The 18,658-nt window shown below is 45.2% G+C and overlaps 1 protein-coding gene across 13 annotated transcripts in view; it reads left to right on the top strand.

The window, feature by feature from the left end:
• MGRN1 (mahogunin ring finger 1) overlaps positions 1-18,658 on the top strand; it is a 50,389-nt gene that overhangs the window by 15,816 nt on the left and 15,915 nt on the right. For 7 of the 13 annotated variants that reach the window (XM_085075011.1, XM_085075017.1, XM_085075020.1 and 4 more), the window contains exons 4-7: positions 1,251-1,397; positions 10,924-11,041; positions 14,055-14,121; positions 17,010-17,062. In XM_085075011.1, the coding sequence (XP_084931137.1) occupies positions 1,251-1,397; positions 10,924-11,041; positions 14,055-14,121; positions 17,010-17,062 (385 nt within the window). Of the gene's footprint in view, positions 1-1,250; positions 1,398-9,177; positions 9,241-10,923; positions 11,042-14,054; positions 14,122-17,009; positions 17,063-18,658 lie in introns of all 13 variants that reach the window. The other 6 variants (XM_085075009.1, XM_085075010.1, XM_085075016.1 and 3 more) reach the window with 1 other exon arrangement.

The following is an 18,658-nucleotide window of genomic DNA, read 5'->3' as shown; positions in this document are numbered from 1 at the left end:
TCAGCGGGGGCTGCAGCTCCAATCTCTGCTCTTTATGACAGGGACAGGACCCAGGGAACAGCTGGAGCTGTGCCAGGGTGGGTTGAGGTTGGGTATCAGGGAAGGGTTCTTCCCCCAGAGGGTGGCTGAGCACTGCCCAGGCTCCCCAGGGAATGGGCACAGCCCTGAGACTGCCAGAGCTCCAGGAGTGTTTGGACAATGCCCAGGCACAGGGTGGGATTGTTTGGGTGTCCTGTGCAGGGCCAGGAGTTGGACTGGGTGATCCTTGTGGGTGCCTTCCCACTCAGGATATTCCATCATTCTGTCATTTGCTTGTGGTGTAGTGTGTTGTGTTGGCTGCTTGTTCCAAGATCTGCTGGTTTCATGGCCACTCCTGACACACCATAAATCCTCCTGGTCCATGGGTGTAGCTCACTGCCCCAGAATTGGCTTCATACCTCTTCTTCACTGGATTTGTGCTGTTTCCTGCAGCAGGGAGAAGGAGTAATGCAGACAGTGGTGATCACACAGTGAGATCCAGCTGTGCAGGAGCCATAGCCAAGTTATGGCTCACTTTTATGTTTATTAAAATAATTTCTAAGCTCATTCTGTTGGTTATCGTGTGTCTGTTGTGCAGTTGGATGTGTTAATTTTTGTTCATACAATAAATATGTGTAAGCTCCAGTCCCTCACAGCATCAGAGGTTTAGTTGATCATTTGTACATTTAAAGGTGTTTGAAGTTCCTATATCTGGATGCTTTCTGAGCTAAATATCATTTTCTGTGTGATACTGGAGGTACCTTTTGTTAAGCTTCAGGAGTTCTTTGTTTTGCAGTAACCTTGGGTTTTTTGCCTGTCGTGCACCACTTCATTGCAGAGTTAAAAGAATTACACTTTAGATTTCCCAAGCCCGTGCAGGATTTCTTTAGCCCAAGTACTGAGCCTAATGTGAAGATTTAAAAGGAAGGAGAATGTTTCTTCTCATCAGGGTTTGACATTCAGGACTTCCCTTGTCTCATTCTGTGTCCTGGCACTGTAAGACTGGGTGAGATCAATCAACACCATCATGATTTCACTTTAATGACTTCAGTCAGATCTTGAAAGAACCTTCCTCAGGGGAAAGAAAGGAAATCTGTGGGACCCAGGGTGGAAGCCCAGGCTGCCTTGGCTGCCCAGAACACCAAGGCTGGAGTATTCTTGTCCTTATTTCCAGAGTGATCTTGTTGATATCTCATATATAAACGTTCTAATCCTCTGGCATTGTCTTTCAGGTATAAAGATGATGTTGACAGTCCTACTGAGGAGAATGGGAAGCAGAAGGTCCTGTACAGCCTGGAGTTCACCTTTGATGCAGATGCCCGAGTTGCCATCACAATCTACTGCCAGGCTACAGAGGAGTTTGTTGGTGGCATGGCTGTGTAAGTCCTAGGCTTAAGGGCACGTGGAGGGTCACAGGAGCTGGGATGATGAGCTGTCAAACATCTCTCATTAAACACCCCTGAGGCAGTGCTGCCACAGATGGTAGAGAGGGAAATTCTTTCTTTTTCTAATAACTTTGAATATTACTTTCAATTGGTTTCAGGATATAGGGAAACCATTATGTGTACAACAAAGGAGAGGAACTCACAACTGTGTTTTTTCAGCAAGGTGTTCTGTGGAATTTAAAAAACCAACCACCCTTCCCTTCAAATACTATCTATTTTTTTCCCCAGATCACCTAATTCACTGCCTTTCTGTGTTGCCTGTGACAGGAGCATCTAGGCCACCAAAGTAAAGTTCAGTCTGACATTTATGAGCAAGTCTGTGGAATTGAGGCCCACCCAAAGCTCCTTTTGGGATAATTGCCCACCTCAACACAGGCTGTTGGGAGATGGGAGAGGATTTACTTCCTGAAACCCTGTGTATTTCCTGCCAGGTACACATTAGTCTTTGGTTGGCTATGGAAAGAATGACCAAAATGTCATCTCTGGGAGCCTTCTCATATCCTGGTAGTACATCCCTCCAGATTTTAAAACCTTTTCATCTAAATGAGCACATTTAAACCATTCCAATCAACACTGTATCCTACAAGACTATGAAAAATTTCCTCTATGTTCAGAGCAAAGGTGGCTGGAATGTGCTCTGCCTGGTGTGAGTTGGGTACACGTGAGCTGCTGGTATGATATGGTGCACTTCCAACAGCCATGGGACAAAGAATTCCTTTGGCTTCCATGGGTAAAGGAAGATTTAGGCTGCAGAAGCTCTTGGCTTCCTCTAGTAGAGGCTTTTGGCTGACCAGAGGCTCCTGGAGGTAGTGCTGATGGCTTCTGCAGTGATGCTCTGGAGCTAGGGCTAAACAGCCTTGGTTGAAGGGACCTGCAGAGGCTTCAGCAGGGAGAAATATCTATGACAAACCACAACAGGGCTTATTTGTCTTATGCAAAGTATAAACATCCCACTCATGATCAATGACCAGTGTATTTTCAGAAGTGGGTGAGGCTCAATTCTCCAATCCAGATATGCATTCCTTCAAACTGGAGGATATCCTGATCCGGAATTTTTGTTTAGGCCTCTTTCCCTTCTTCTGTTGAAGCCTATGGCTGCCTTTATTTTGGGAAGGTAATAAATGAGCTCATTTTTAAAGTGCTTGAAAAATATCTCTCAACAAACTCTGAAAACATTTTCTGTTTAGATGCAGCTTTTCCTGAGCAGAGCTGAATGCAGCAGGATGCCTTAGAAATCCTGATAAAGTTTCCATGTTCTGTCTCTTAGGTCCTTAGGTTTCCTGTGAATTTAGTGCTAGTGAAGGTGTTGGAATGGCAGCCTTGGAGATTGAAGTCCTCTTTTCCTAACACAGGTACAACGTGGAGAGGTGGCTAGTGTCCCTTGTGCTGCCCTGCAGTGTTCCTTGGTTTTTGACCTAAGAAGGAAACCATCCATGGGCAAATGGGGAGAACCAAAGGCCTCTATGGCCAGGGTGGATGTATTTATATTGCCAGACTTAAGCCATGACTTGTTTTAAATCAGCAAGGCTTGGTTTAAATCAATGATTTTGATATTTTTTATATTCCCCTGTTGGTTTACCCTGAAGGAGAATTCCTTTGTCACTGGTTAGTAGCAATGAAACATCTGCATTTACAGCTCATGTGAGCTTCATATCGAACCTTACGCTACATCTTTTGTGCCACAGTCTGCAAAGAATATCCATGTAGTTTAAAATCTATTTTTCAGACTCCCACTTTTGCATTTTACGTCAAAATGGCAATAACCCAAAGTTATCCTAAAAAGAAACATTTTAATTTTTTTTTTTTTAGCCAGTGCCTTGAACCAGGCTGTGCTGGGCTAGAATTGTAGCTGAGTGACCCAAGAGCAACAGTGTTTGTTCTTGTTGGTTAAACTGCTCGTGCTGGACTCTTAAGAAACTCTCTTGTCAAGTTGAACTTTGAAGAATAATTGCTTAATAGAATCGTTTTAGTTACCAAATATAACCAACTGTTTCTGGACAGAGTGTGTTTTTAGTCCTCTGTTACTAGTTACTAGTAGCTCTCCGCTTGGTTGGTTGGAGGAGGAAAACAGTTTTTGGTTCACTTAAGAGCACCTTTCTCTGAAATTTAGTGCCATGCACTAAACCAGTGACTGTCACCAGTACTGTTGTCTGTCCTTTAGAGCTTGTGCAGCAAACGTGAATTACCCAATTGCTTTTAAATTAAATTTGAGCAATTCCTAGGTAGAGTTTCTGAACACAAACAGAGCTGTCAACTTCAAAGAATATTTTTTAAATGTGAGTTTTTTTAATCCACCCTGTCCATGATTCAGTGAGAGAGGAATCTCTGTTAGATGGCAGAGCTGAAGCCTGTGTCCATGAACCCTCTGCATGAAACCAGGATCAGCAGTGATTTCCCCACTAATGAAATATAGCCGACAGTTCTGTGCTGTCCTGCTGGGGTGGCAGCCATCCCTGGTGCACTAAACCTTCTAAAAGGTCAAAGCACCCACATTCAGCTCTTTCTCCCACTTCTGGCCTTTCATTTAATAAGTCATACTTCAATTTCCCCATAATACACGGGTGATGAACTGCCTGTCTCCTGCTCTGGGGTGCTTGAACAATAAATGTTATGTAAGTGTGGGTGCAGGGGCAGCACCAGAAGCCAGGGAACCTCTTGGAAGGCATGATCCTGATTTCATGCAGATGTGTAGGTAATAGGGGCTGGGGGAAGTCAGATACAAATTTAGACTTTATAAGCTGCTTTAATTCAACCCAGGCTATTTTTCCATGTGGAAGTGGCTCCTGAAGCACGTCTTGGGGCCAGTGCAGCTGCCCAAGTAGGCCTCTCTGCTTCTCTGGATTTGCTGGCTGCTAGTAAAAACCTTTTGAAGCTCTGATTTCAGCTTTGCAAAGCAATTCTGTAAGGGCAGTGCTGTAATTACTTTGATTTATTCTTTTGAAATTCTAGTGGAAAAAAAAAATCTGGGCTGCATTCTTAGAGCTCTGAGTGGAGCGAGTGCATTTTCAGTGCACTAATAGGAATGCAGCTTTCCCTTGCCTGGGCTGGTGGATTTTCCTTTTCCTCAATCTCTTTTGCTGCTAACAGCTGCATTCAAGGAACAAGCATGTGCAAAAGCTATTCTGTGTATGAATTCAAAACTTCTTCTATTGCACTTGATTGGGATGAAGATGCTCTTTAAAACAAAACACCTTTTTTTTTTCCACTCTCCTAAATTGACGCTGAATCCTAAAATGGGAGAAACTTTCTGGCCCCCTGTGAAAAGCAGGAATTTTCTCCCAGCCTGCAGCATGGCTCTTTAGAAGCGCTAAACAAGTTATTCCTGCTTCTCTGCTGGAACAACCACTGATCCCCGTAGTATCAGCACTCCTGCAAAACTCCTGCTAGGAGCGTGGTTATGGTCACGCAGTTTGGGGTGAGGGAAGGGAAGGTGGCTCTCCCTGAGCAGAGGCTTTGCTTGTTGTGGAGCCTCTGTTCACCTGAGAGCCACAGCACTGTGTCTTGGGCCTGCCTGTGGGATTAGCTGGTTTCCATGACCAAAAGGAAGCATTTCTGCAAGCCAAGGATCTTCCTCCTCGAGTTATTTGGGCTCTCTTTAAAATTTGGTGGCTTTATCAGTCCTGTCCTAACCTGTCTCAAAGTATGTTCAGGAGACTTTCCCAGGTAATTGTGCTGGGAGATATGCTCAGCTGCACTGTTTCCTAGCCAAGCTTCTGGGAACATGTAGCTCCCAACGGCTGACTGCCTCTTGTCCTGAACTGTTGAACTCACAGGGAGCTGTGTCATCACTTTTGTGGGACCACAGGTGACCAGCAAAGTCTGGTGAAGGTGATTGCGTAGGTGATTATAAAGCTGTGTTCACCTCTGCAGCCCCATGTCCAGGGGGAGGTACCCTGCACTTTCTGTGCTAGTGCAGATATCTGTAGAAGCCTTTTGGATGAAACAGGAGTTAGTTTAAATCTGGAGGGGACTGCTCCTCTCACCTTTGAAATATCTTTTGCCTGGTTACTTTGTGGTGAGAATTCACTCTAAAGATTAAGCACATCAGTTCTCAGAGGACCAGCTGGGGCATCACCCCAAGGGTAAGAGAGATCTACCTATGCCCAAGTCTCTTTAGTGGCAAGGAATTACCACTGACCTGCCTCTGAACGGCTCAAGACCCTCAATATCTTCAGTTTTATATATTTTTCTGGCTGTGTCCATTTTCCTTAGTTTTGGAAATCAGGAGGAATGTAGAGGTGTGTGAGCTGTACCTCAGCTACTTGCTAGTGATTGCCCATAATGTAATTTCGCCGCAGATAAATGAGAGGGGACTCTGCATTGCATTTCCATTGCAGGGCTGGTAGCAGCCAGAGAATAGTTAAAGGACTCCCAGTTTGTAGCCTGCCTTTCCCTGCAGTAACTGGTTCACTTGTTTGTATCTTGGTTTGGGAGACAAGTGTGTTTTTGGAGCAGGCTGCAGAGATATTCATATTCTCTTTTGATGAGTGCTCTGTGAATGCATCCCTGCCTTGTCTGGCAAAATCCTGGATGTGCACATTATTAGCCTGTTCCTGGGAGGGCCCCTGGGACTTTTCCAGCCGTAGGTGTCCTGCTGACTAGCAGGAAGGATTGCGCAGTTCAAACATGACAGCAGCGGTTGTTTCCTCGGGGGAAGAAGTCAAACCAAGCCTGTAGCTGGAAGCACTTAAAAGAGCCAGTTCTGAAGGCATGAGCAATCCAGGCAGATCAGGAACTCATGATAAATATGACGTGAGAGGTTTGAGTCTTGCAGCCCATTCTTATGAAAAAGATCTTCCTTTTTGGACAGAAAATATTCTCTCCCATATCCCAGTGATGTTGCCAAGTTCTATTTTCTCATTATAAAGAGAAAACAGAGTAAAAATAGGTCAGTCTAGCTCTGCAATCCTTGCCCTTTCCAGGGCTGTGTTGTTTGTGTTGCTGATGTGCAAATGGATATATTAAAAAAAAATAAACCCCATTTCCTTGTTTGTTTTGCAATGCCTGCTACATTCATCCCAAACCTCCTCCCAGACATCCTCCCATGGTCTTCTGAGTTGATGGGGGACATGACACTGCAATGATTCCCTGCTCTGTCTGCGTGTGGAAGTTTAAAGAGTCGGGTCACAAAATGAAATCCAACGGGTAGCTCAGCGCACGGCTGTTTTCATTCAAGCTTGCGTAGGAGACAGAGGCACTCAGATATTCCTTTGGTTGTTTAATAGCCTCTGTCTGTTCAGGCCCTTTGAAAGGTGCTCTTGCTGCTTTTGGCTGTGGGCTGTGGTGATTAATATGAATTCTTTGTGCAGAGATTTCTTCTGTGTGAAGAAATCAGAGGCTAGTGCTGGGTTTTGCTAGGAACAAGCCTTTACGGCTTTGATCCAAGCACACACCAGTCCCCAAGGGAACATGGGAGTGTGCAGAGTTCACAGGCTGGAGAGCCAAATTCTATAGATTTCAGCGAGCAGACAAACCCTCTGTCTGTAACAAGAGTTGTGGCCTTTGTGCCTCTCTGTGTAGCTGTTGTGTGAGCTTTGAAGCTTGGCTGGAGCCAGGAGCGTGTTGCTCCCAGCAGCTGGAGGCAGAGCAGGATGTGGACACTGGGGTTTCAGCTGCATGGGGAGAGGTTTGCTTTTTCCTGGCTTGAAGTGGAAACTCGGTCCTGGAGGAAGCAGGAGGGAAAGAGAAGATTGTCAGGGACTGCCGTGCAGCACCTTAGCACCTGGTTAACCCTTGTGAGAGCCACTCTGGGGTGGATCTTTTCTAACTCTGACTGAGACCCAGGCTTTCCTGTAGTTTGGTAGTGTTTCTTTAATCAGTAGAAGTCACTTTGCATTTAGACATTTGTTCAACTTCCCTCTTCCCCAAGAGCTGACCTGTGGGATCCTGCCCCATTATGAAAGGGGAATGGGTAGGTGGGAGAGAGAAGGAGAGGATGCTTGTTCCACATAATTTCCTGTCCGTTTTGAACACCAGCAGAGCTTGACTGCATCCTTCCTCATCACCTGTAAGAGGACGTGGAACCTGCCTGGCAGTCACAGCCTGTGGCAGTGGCAGAATTGTTTCCTGAGTACCCTCTGAAGCTCTCTTTGTCCTTGGTATACTGGAAATTGCCATGTAATGTGTGTAGCAGCTACTAAAGAAGGAGGACTCTTGTTTTGTTCACAGACTTTTCAAAGCACAAACTGTCTCAGCCATTTCTAGTCAAAAGTGTTACCTTGGGGCAACATTGCTCTGTGCATCCTGCTTTTCCTGAGGAATGGAGTCTGTACAGCACTCTGTGTAACTCAGGCAGCCTGGCAAGGATCCTTGTGTGACAGTTCTCAGTCAGGGGTCCCAATGTGCTTGTGGGAGCAGGAACTGTCCTTTGACTGCCTGAGACAGCTCCAGTGCCAGGCAGAGCTGAGAGTGAGGAACACAACAGTGAAGAAATCTGCAGGAGCTGGGACTGCAGCTGCCCTGCTGAGAACTTCCCCAGCATTGACCAGGGATGAGGGAGAGGGGGAAACACCCCAGTGAGCATGTAGCAACAGAAGTTTAATTCTGCATAGCCAAATTCTAGCATGGCACTTTGGTCTTGGGAGCTATTTTGGGGCTGCAGGTGCTTGGTGACAGGTCTGGAATAGGCACAGGGAGAAGCCTAGGTGAGCCACAGGGTGAGTTTCTCCATGCAGGCAATGAGTGCTTCTCAGCTGGTAGAGGAAGAGTGAGACTGGGGTATAATTTTAGTTTGTTCCTGTTCTCTCAGAAAGTACTGGGATATAGTCATAGGGCCTCCCTTCTGCTGGTTCTCTGATACACAGCTGGTTTTGGAAGTGGAAGAGTTTGACATGAGGAGAGAAGGAGTCAGTGCAGAGTGTAAAGTTCTCTTTTTGTGAGTAAAGGTGTCACAGAGCTCACAGGAGGAGATGGGCTGCATGGACCCTGAGGACAGAGCAGCAGCTGCTGCAGCCAACAGTGAGGTAGCTCGGGTTGCTGGTGATTCTTGTGCTGTGAGGAGTACCTGAGCAAACAAACAGGTTTAAAATAATGTGACTGAGGATTTCTGTTTGGTGCTGACCTTGTAGGACAGACCTCCCTCACTTCTCCAGTGTCATGAGCTGCCAATGATCACAAGGTGGTTTTGTCCTCCTCTGGATAGAGTATTGGCCCAGTGCAGTCTGAGCAATAGCAGTCCAAACATTCAGCTTTCAGTCTTCATGCAGAGAGAGGCAGTGGTTGCTTCTCTGCTGTCCTTTATTCTTCGATACATGCTCTTTTTCTGTAACACATCTGTACACTCTACAGAGCCTCTCTGCTACTGTTTGCTGAGAGCCCCCAGCAGCACGGGCAGGGAATAGATGACTGTGAATGCAGCAGATGCCAACCAAAGGGGCTGGGATAGAGGTAGAGGCCCCTTAGACCCTGATATGCTGGATATCTGCTTTGGAACAGCTTGCCAAGTTTTCCTCCTGTGTAGCACAGGGAGTGTTTTCTTGTGATAGAACCTGTGCATCATCTTGGAAGGATGATCCATCTCTGTGAGTCAGTCAGGGGTCAGCAGACTTCCAGGGAGTTCACCAACCCACTGGCTGCTGACCAGAGGTGTCCAGAGTTGTCTGGGTGTTCAGATCCAAGTCTGACGTGTTTTGGCAGTGGGGCTAGGCAGTCACACAATCTGAGGCATAAAGCTCACTTGGGGAAGCCTCCTTAATAATTTTGTCCTGCTCTTCAGCTCAGAAAATCTATGTGCCTGGTTTATTTCTTTTCCCAGGGATGGTGAGAGCAGCAAGTCGATGTGAGTATTATTCTGCCATGTCCTCCTTGGAACAGTGTTATTTGTTTTCCTGTTGTAGCCTAGTTTAGGCTTCTAGTGCTGTAAATGTGGGTCCTCCAGCCTTCCTGGCATTCAGCAGCAGCATGTCCACACCCCTTTCCCAGCTCCACTCTCTCCTCTGCACTTTATTTCCAGTAAGTTCCTGACTTGCTGTCACCTTAGATAAGTCACTCTTCCATCCCCTGCTTTCCCAGCTGTAGAGGGAGAATTGTGCCTCTCTGCAGAGCTGGGAAGCTTTGAGAGTGCCACAAAAGGAGCTAGATACAGACTTGCTCTATTCATTGTGCTTGACAACTCAGTAAATAAAACTTCACTCAATTGCTTGCTCTGTAATTCACATATAAAAGACCTGTCATTCTGATCTCTCCCACACCATGCTTGAAATGCAAAGGATGGAGTGAGACCTTCTAGTAAAGCAGCACAATTTCAGCACAGTAGAGAATGGGCTCTGAGGGTATTGTCATAAATAACTTAATGCACCTGCCTTGGTAGGAAGAGCAGAGTGCACATGGAGAACCAGCCTTTTGTCACGACCTTCCAGCATTTAATGTGCATCTTGTGACACTTGACCTTCTGGATCCTCAGAGGGTGCAAGAACTGTTGTAGCTTTCCAGAGAAAGGCAGAGGTTTTTCTTGTAGAGCTGGAGACTGTCTTGTCACTGTGCTGAGGGAGGATGTTGCTGCAGTGTCTCTTGGGCAGGGGATTTCTCACCTTCTCTCCAGTTTGTCAGTGTGCTCTGAACACACAGTTGGTAGTTTGACAAGAAAGGCTCTGGTGGTAAAGCCAGCTTCAGATGTTCCCACCCTGCTTTGGGGTTCACTGCCTCCTCTCCTATGCCAGAACTGGAAGAGGCTGGGCACATCCAGCTCAGCACATTCAGACAGCACCCTCCAGAAAGGGAGAGTGGGCAAGGAAATGTCTTCTGGGGAAGATAGCACCAGGTGTGCTCAGGGTGCAGAAGATGGTGGATGGCCATGTGGTCCCATTCCAGATGTTTATCCCAGCCTGCTGTTGTAGTGACAAGCCTTGAGACAGTAGAAGAATTGTGACTCTTCTCTGGGTGGCCAGCAAGGAGGATAGTTGGTGTGTCTCAGGTGGTGTTGGTAGCCTTGCAACACCTCTGGAGAAGCACAGGAGGGATTGAGGAGAGGACTGGAAATGGCTTAGCAGGGTGGTGGGAGCCAAGCAGCATTTCCCACTGCAGAGCTGTCCCACGGAGGCACGGGAGAGCTTTCAGCACTGTGCTGGGTTGTGTGTTCCCACTGTTAGGTCATTGCTGGTTCTTCCTGGGTTTCCTGCAGAAATTGTGCTGGGCTGAAAGCCAGCATTGCCTAGGCTATGGATTTAGGGAGCAGGCCTTTGCCAAGCTGCTGCACCCCCTGTACTCCAACACCCAGGCAGGTCAGTACGGACACGATAAGACCTTGCCTGTCTGCGCTGCTTTCTCTTTCCTGTGCTCACCTTCTTGCTTTGACCTTTCCCTTCCCTCTTTGTGTCCCACTGAATGGCTGCCAGCCCCTGCCAGCTCTGCCCTTAGAGCTGCCACTTGTGATTCCTGAAAGGCCGACGGGCGGGAGTGAGTGAGAGCTGAGCAGGGAGCAGTCATTTGTTACAGCAAATTTTCTTTTTCCCCCTTCCTTCAGATACAGCACAAAGAATCCCTCTCTGCAGTCTGAGACAGTTCATTACAAGAGAGGGGTAAGCCAGCAATTCTCCCTGCCTTCCTTCAAGATTGATTTCTCAGAGTGGAAGGATGATGAGGTGAGTGTCTCTTCTCAGTGTCCCCTTCTTTCCACACCCTATTATCCCAGAAGCACTGGTCTCTGTCTAGTGCCATGAAGTTATGACTGAAAGACACTTCCTCCTAGCTCCTACAGAGTGTTTTGTGGATGCTGCCCTGGGAGGAGCAGTAGGGGAACTTGGCAGGCAGATCAGGCCAACAGGGAGGAAATCCAGAGAAGTGACTTTTGATATCACTGATCAGCTGATTTAGGAGGGAGGCTGCAGAGATTGACACTTTAGCTTTTCCTGGAAAACCTGCTTTCCTCAGCATTCCTCTCCCTGCCAGCCAGAGAGCTTCTGGGAACAGATGTCTGTCTTGACCTCTCTTTTTGGTGGGTTTTAGTGTTAAGATTTTTGGGTTTTTTGGTGGTCCTCTAGAACAGTGGTTTTCAAAGTGAGGTGCATACAAGATAATTCATTTGGGTGTATATAACCCATAAATGACAAACACACATAAATTGGGAATATGTGCTCAAAACAGTTCACTTATGGGATGAATAGTCAGAATAGTTTGGAGACCACTGCTCTGGAAGAGTCCTGTTCTATTGAAGGGTCACATCCTGCACTTTTAATTGTAGCAGTACAGCATTGTGAGGGGATATTCTCCTTCTGGGGCAGATTCTCACTGGTGCATCAATGCTGAATAAGGGCATGTTTTCCTCTTCTTAATTTAACCCATAACTGCAAACAGACCAGGGCTTGGTTTTAATTAAGCTTTGTGGCTTTTCTACATAACAAGATTTGTGGAGTCCTGTTAATTTTAGTGTCTTTGGTATCTGCAAAATTCCAATGTGCAGTAACCCTCTGCTTTCTGAGCCTTAAAGCTTTGACCCAAGGGCTTCCCCTGCACGTGGCACAGGGAAGGAAAGCCTTGGTCTTTCCCCTGCTCTGTGCAGAATTGTCATAAGAGATTTCTAAGCTGCTGCCAATATATTTGTTCCTGTGGACCTCTCTCCCAGGAAATGCACACTGATAATGGTGTTCATTTCCTGACCCAAGCCTGTGCAAGTGTATTGCGTATGTGAACCCTGGTAGATAACTCTACCTATTAAAAAAATTTTAAAAAATATAGAAAATAAGAAAAGAAAATAAAATATTTTAAAAAATAAAAAAACCCCTAATCTTTCATGTGTTTGAAAGATTGAATAGCTATTGTCCTGAAGTTACAGTTACAGCTATAATCAGTCCCGTGCCTTAACAAATGCCGTGGTGGTTACCAAGAGCCTGCAGAGTCTGGTCTCCTGATGTCTTGGCTTCTCTGCCAATAGATGATTTCACAAGTTCAGCCTACAAAAGCCTGGAAGAGCTGCTTTTTAATCCCTTCTGTTGTCTGAGAGAGCTCAGATCCCTTTCTTCTTAAAGAATTGAGAAGCTTAATTTTCACTTTTGTTCCTGTCAGCAAGGTTTTAACTCGAGTACTAAAGTCATGTCCCTTTGACAGCTTAAAGGAAAAGTAAGTTTCCAGCTCCCTTTGCTTGTTCTGCTGCATCCTGTTTCCTCTTTTTTCATTGGTATATCTGGGAGCTGGAAAAAATGTGGAACAAGCACTGTGATTCCAAAGAGTTTCTCCTCCCGTGTTGGCTCCGTGTTACATATTGATCCTTGTCCTAAATCTTCCTAACTGGCCACCAAAATGCAGCACTTTTATCTAAGACAGCTGGCAGTGTCTCAGCTGTGTACAATTGACATTCCAAATTTCTTTCCAGCTTTGTTACTGGTGTTGTTCAAAACCCCCAGATTTATTTCATTTTTTTGCTCAGTGTAATACTCGGATGTGGCATAGTTCTTGGCTGGGGAAGAAGGGAAACTGGTGTTATGTTGGGTTGTTCTGTGAAAAGCTTTATAAAAGTTTATTTTATCATCCTCATTTACTGGTTTGGCTGGAAGTTACAGAGTATGGCTTGTGTCGAGTTAGTTATGTTCAGGGCCCTAAGAATTAATGTGAAATGGTCCCTTAAAGAGGCCTTTTGTTTGAGAACAACAGAGTTTATATGGTAAAGCAGCCTCAGTTCTATGATGTGACTTTCTCTTCAAATGGTTTATCTTTCGAGGGACTGAGACTGCAGATGATGTTGGGGCTGTGGCAAAGTGGTGGAAGCCTCAAAGCACTGCCTGAATGGTGCTGCAGCACTTGGAATTGGGTCTCAGTTTTCATGGAAAGACTGAAAACAGACTACCTTGGAGCATCATGGTGAAATGACAACTTTTTTTTCAGTCTTGGCAAGAGATGTGACAAAAACCTCCAAGTCAGTAATTAACAATAACTACAGAAATCCAGTGCCTGATCCACTTCCATTGCTGGCATAGGACAGTGTTTGTAAGGTTGTGTTTTCCTTGTATTGCTAAGATGACACAGAGCTTTTGATGTGCTTTAATGAAGTGTAGGGCAAAGGGAGAAATTGAGACTCTTTTCCTTGCACTCATATTTTCACTGTCACCAATTAGAAGGTCAAGGACCTGCATTACATGATATGCCAAGAGATGGAAATCAGTCTGGTGTTTCTTTAGAGTGTTGTGTGAGCTTGAAGTTTTGCAGATTTTCCTCTTATGTCTTCAGGAACTTCATACCAGAGCCAGGGTCTCTTTTGTGGTGTTGGGAGCACAATGTGCTGCTGTGCTGAAGCCAATATATCCTCTTATATTGTGCACTGGATATATTTTGAGAAACTCATCCTACCACAAATCACTCAGAAGACTTTTAGGATATATGAATTAATGAGAATTAAATACCATTTGAAATTCAAACAGAGAGCCTTTGTCTTGCTATCCACAGCTGATGTTCAGTGCCATGTCAATGTGTGTATGTTGTAGCTGACTCCCTTTCAAAGCTTGTGCCTGGAATTTGAAATCCTTCTCTGTTGTGTCCTTCTGAGACCAGAGGGTCTCTGGGGTCCTGTCAGAAGGGCCCTCATTGATCTAACATGATCTCCAGTGTTGTCTTCAGGCGAGTCTGGTGTGAATTGTGTAACTTCAGCTCATTTCTTTCCCTCAGCTGAACTTTGACTTGGACCGTGGCGTGTTCCCTGTGGTCATTCGAGCAGTGGTGGATGAAGGGGATGGTAAGAATTGATGCTCTGCTCCCATGGTCTTCTCCTGGCTCTCTCTGAGGTTATGTGATCCCTTCAGGACTGGCCTCCCTGGGGAGCCTTCCCAGAATAAAAATATTTCAGGAGTTCACCTTAACTTCCCTTTATTGAAAGAGCCAAGCTAACCACATAAAAACACACTTTTAAAAATAGCCTCCATTTTTTACAGAAAAAAAATTCCATTTTACAGGAAAAATGGCCAAGTATTTAATGTTGGAATAGTGTTTAGGAGAGCTCCTGGCTCTGCCACCAATGCTAGGTACAAATTAGAGCAAGTGACTTCTTTCTTGTTGGGTTTTGCTTTTGCAGTTTGTAGGTTGAGGAGGGGAGAGCTGGTCTTTTCTCCCACTTTGAGGGGTAAGTTTTCCCAAAAACCTGGAAATGGGCAGAGAAAAGGAAATACCTTTAAAATGCTCAGTCCACTCTTCAACCAAATGCAGCTTCATTCAGCAGTTTGAAATTCTCCTGCTTTTTGTGAGGATGCTGAATGGTTACAATAAAAGAGTGTAATCTTTGAGGAGAAAAAATTGTTGATTGTTTAAAATCATTAATAATCATAATTAGTAATTATGATTAATTGGTGATTATTTTTAAAGCACACTGCTATTTTGGAGAGGAAAGTCCAGTGAATATTTAGATTATTACTCACCTTGTATGGTAATTCCCTTAGGGGATGTATGCTTTTGGGCTCATTCAGAGTGTCAGCAATGAAAAGGGCACAAGGAAATCATATTTTCTTTGAAATTGGAGAGTTTTATGGTCAGCAGGACCAGCATTTCACATCCATAACATTTTGTACAAAATTAAAGATAATTAGAAAAGTCCATTGTTGATTGCATTGTTCAGGTCAGTCACTTGCTCAGTTTCTTATGTTGTAGATGTGAAAAAGCCCAGAAACTCATTACGTTATTTTACAGTCTTCCAAGCAGACAGAAATAGAACTGAATAAGCCAATTTAAAGTGTGACTAACAAAGCACAGTGCAACATAAAGGAAATTACTTCTAAAGTGCATCTATTTTTAGTGATTTCAGGCACCATTAGTAAAATCGACATATATGTGTATTTCTTGACCATAAATATAAAACACCTTCCTCTGTTTATGGAACTTTTGGCGAGGTATTTATATTCTCTAATGTTGGGCATGTCTAGAAGGATCAAAAATAGAACAGGAGGCAGTATGGGAAGCATACATTTATGCACATACCATGCCCAGCCTTAGCCAATAGTGTACTCCCATGTATTTTAATAACCTAGAAAACCAACTGCTTTTAAATCCCCTCCTGGAAAGTATATCAGCACAAAAATGTGTGATACTTGAGCAAGATTTGAGGAAATTGTTGTGTATTTTGGTTCTTTTTTTAACTGATGGGACTGGAAGGAGCTGGCCTGGTGTGTTTGGAGCACCGAAAATTACAGCTGGCTTGGAACCTCTTGTGTTAAATAAGATTGAACGGTGAATTAAAATAGCAGTCAGGGAGATGCTGGTTTGGACTGAGTTGTGCCATAGCTTGCCTGTTTAGTTGCTGCCAGTGGGATTGTTCCCAGCGAGAGGCACAGGATGGGAAGGGAAGGTGCTGCACAGAGCAGGTCACACCACTCCAGCCACACATGCTCCTGGAATGCACAGAGGAAATGAATTCTGTTACTTCTTCCTTGGCTATTCAGACTGAGGGAAGGGACCTGCATTTCATTTACTATGAGAGATAGAGCAGCCTTGCTCTTGGCTGGCAGTGGGAGGAGCAAGCAAATGAATTCCCAGTTTTAACCCCCTTTTCTGCATTTTTTTGTGTTCCTGATTCCACCCAAGTTGCCATGACCAACCTCAGTTACTCAGCAAATCTGCAGGCAAATCTCTCCTCTCCCACATACGGCTGTTTCCAAACAAGATCTCTTTGCCAATAGTCCAGGGAATGGTTCCTCTTGTCTCTGCTGTTCTGGGAGCCCAAAGCTCCTTTCCCTTTTAGACAGCTCAGGAGTTGCTTCCTTGAGCTGCACCTTCCAGGTAGAGCTGCCCACCAGCTCTCCTGCCTGTGCTGAGCACAGCCTTCATTGCTCCAGGCAGAATGAGGTGATTCCATGCCTTCCCTCTGTGACTCCTTCACAAACTCTGTCTCCCATTTCCATGTGATGAGTCTGAACAGAATTCAGGAAAAGGATCCAACCAGCTGGAGCTGAACAGAACCTCAGAGTTCTGAGTGAGAGAGACTGGGATTGTACCTCGCCTCCTCTGTTCTGTATTTGCTGAGGGAGCCAGGAATGCAGTACTGAAACTTCTGACAGTGCCTTCCCATTGCTATGGGATTAAGAAGGAACCCTTGAGTCTGGAAGAGGGAAGATGCTTGTCTTTGGGGAAAAAACTGGACAGAGATGTGTCAGTGTCTGAAGTCGGTATGAGAGAAATAAATGAGAAATAAATGGTTTTTAGGCAGTCTGACTAGAGTGAAATTAAGTGATAAGTAACAGGGCTGGAAGTGCTGCCAGTTGCTGTAAAAGCAGATGGATCTGTGATAAATTCAGGTAATTAAACCCAGGAATTTGAGAGGACAAGAGAATCCCACTGAGTGCTTTGTTTTACTATCCCTTTCCAACCTCTGCAAACAAAGTGGGATAGTTTGGAGCACCCAGGACAATGAAGGCATGGCTATGTAGGGCCCACTGTACAGAGCCCAGCAGGGTTTTGTTCTTGCTCTGTTCTGAACCAAACTGATGACAAGATAAGAAAAATTTTAAGTGCGGGAGAAGGTGAAAATAGAGCAGATGGCAGCTCAGAAATTGTCGATAGACTAAAATTGAGCTCATGGTACTTTTGTACTTGTGCTGTTTAAAGGTTTAACCAGGTCTGCTCTTTCTCTTTTTGCAGTGGTGGTTGAGGTCACTGGTCATGCCCATGTTCTTCTGGCTGCCTTTGAAAAGGTAAAGGAGGTTTTTTAAATCCCTCTGTCCCTGTTCTGGTGTATGTAAACATTTCCACAGGTCAGTAGTTTGTACTTATAAAACACTTGGCACAGTGGAGTCTTGGCCAGTGACTGGAGTTCCTGGATGCTGCTGTAGTACAAAGAATCATTTGCAGCAGCACCTGTGCAGCCTGTAATTACCATTTGTACCTGAGCTGGTCACTCAGGGAATGGCAGGGGTGTGTCCTGTGTGTGGAGAGGGTGTGTTCCTAGGGAGGGTGGAAGATGTTAGCCGTGGCTGCTGCTGTGCAGTTTTCCAGGGCCTTGAGATCTCTGCAGAACTGGATCTGCTGTGTCCAGACCCTGTAGTACCATTGTTAGGCCTGAGTTTACCCACAGGACCAAACCCTCTGGAAGGATGTGGTTGCATCCTGTGTAAAGACTGAGCTCTACTGTTTTTGGGTGGTGTGTTTGATGTAACTCACCCTTGCCTACATGGTAAGGCCAAGGTGTATGCACCAGCCTTGATCCAAAACTCTCTTCCTGTGATATCTGGACCCTGAAAACAGTTGCAAGATCCATAATTTGAACTATCCATAACATAACCATGTTGTGTTTGGTTGTGGTAATACAGCAGATGCATTTCCTGGGCAAGTGATAGTTGTTGTGACATGCTGAGGTGAGGCAAGAGGTGCTGGAGCAGAGCTGGCAATGTAGAAGGGAGCAGCATCAGTGCTGTGCTGTTGGAAATTCCCCACTTCCCAAGCTGGCAGATGGCTGACCTTTGTATCTCAATCTTCCTGATTCCTGCCAGGTCCTAATTCTGTTCCTCCAAGGTGGATAATGTGGATGGTGACAAGCTGAGTCAGAGGCCACGGGAAGCACAGTCAGTCCTAAGGAAGCCATATGGCTAGAAGATGCTCTAAGTGTTCTAGGTTGCTTTTTTGTCGGACTTGTGAAGAAAATGAGTTTTCCCCTGTAAGAAAGGCTGCTCTGAGCACTGGCTTTGTCGGCAGCTTTACTCCTGGCAATTGGAGATCTGTCAGAAATGAGATGGAGTCAGCTGCAACACCCCTAGGACCAGGGCAGGGATGTTATTGCAGTTTCCTCTGGCTGAGGTGGAAAAAAACAACATGCTGGAATCCTTCAGTCCTAGTTCAGCCACTTCCTACCTCTCATCTTCCATTGAATGCTTAAAACAAGATTAAAATCTCTCTTTTAATAAAAAGTCACAAGGCAAAGTACATGTTGAGTTCTTCATCCTCCCTGTTTGGTTAAATTATATCCCCCATCCTTAGAGTAATTGCAGCTTTTGAAGTGTAGGTCCATAAATCCAGTGGAAGTCCTTGATAAATGAGCACTGCTGATCCCCACAGCTTGTTCAGAGGAAAAACAGACCAGCAGGACTTGGTAACTTGCTATTTATATGTATCTTTAAGATCAGAAGGATAACCTTGATCCTGTGTGTAGTCTGACCTTGCAACTACTCCAAAGGCAGAAACCTGTGTGGCTGGAAACAGGACTGTTTTGTCTGTGGTGCTATGTTGTTGTCCCTTCCTTCTGAGACTCCTTCAGCAAACAGATGCAGATCTGTTCCTGTGATCACACAGGTTCT

Source organism: Lichenostomus cassidix, chromosome 14 (genome assembly GCF_008360975.1).
Source record: "Lichenostomus cassidix isolate B80296 chromosome 14, HeHo_3.0, whole genome shotgun sequence".
Lineage (NCBI taxonomy): Eukaryota > Metazoa > Chordata > Aves > Passeriformes > Meliphagidae > Lichenostomus > Lichenostomus cassidix.
This window is presented reverse-complemented; position numbering and strand designations above follow the sequence as displayed.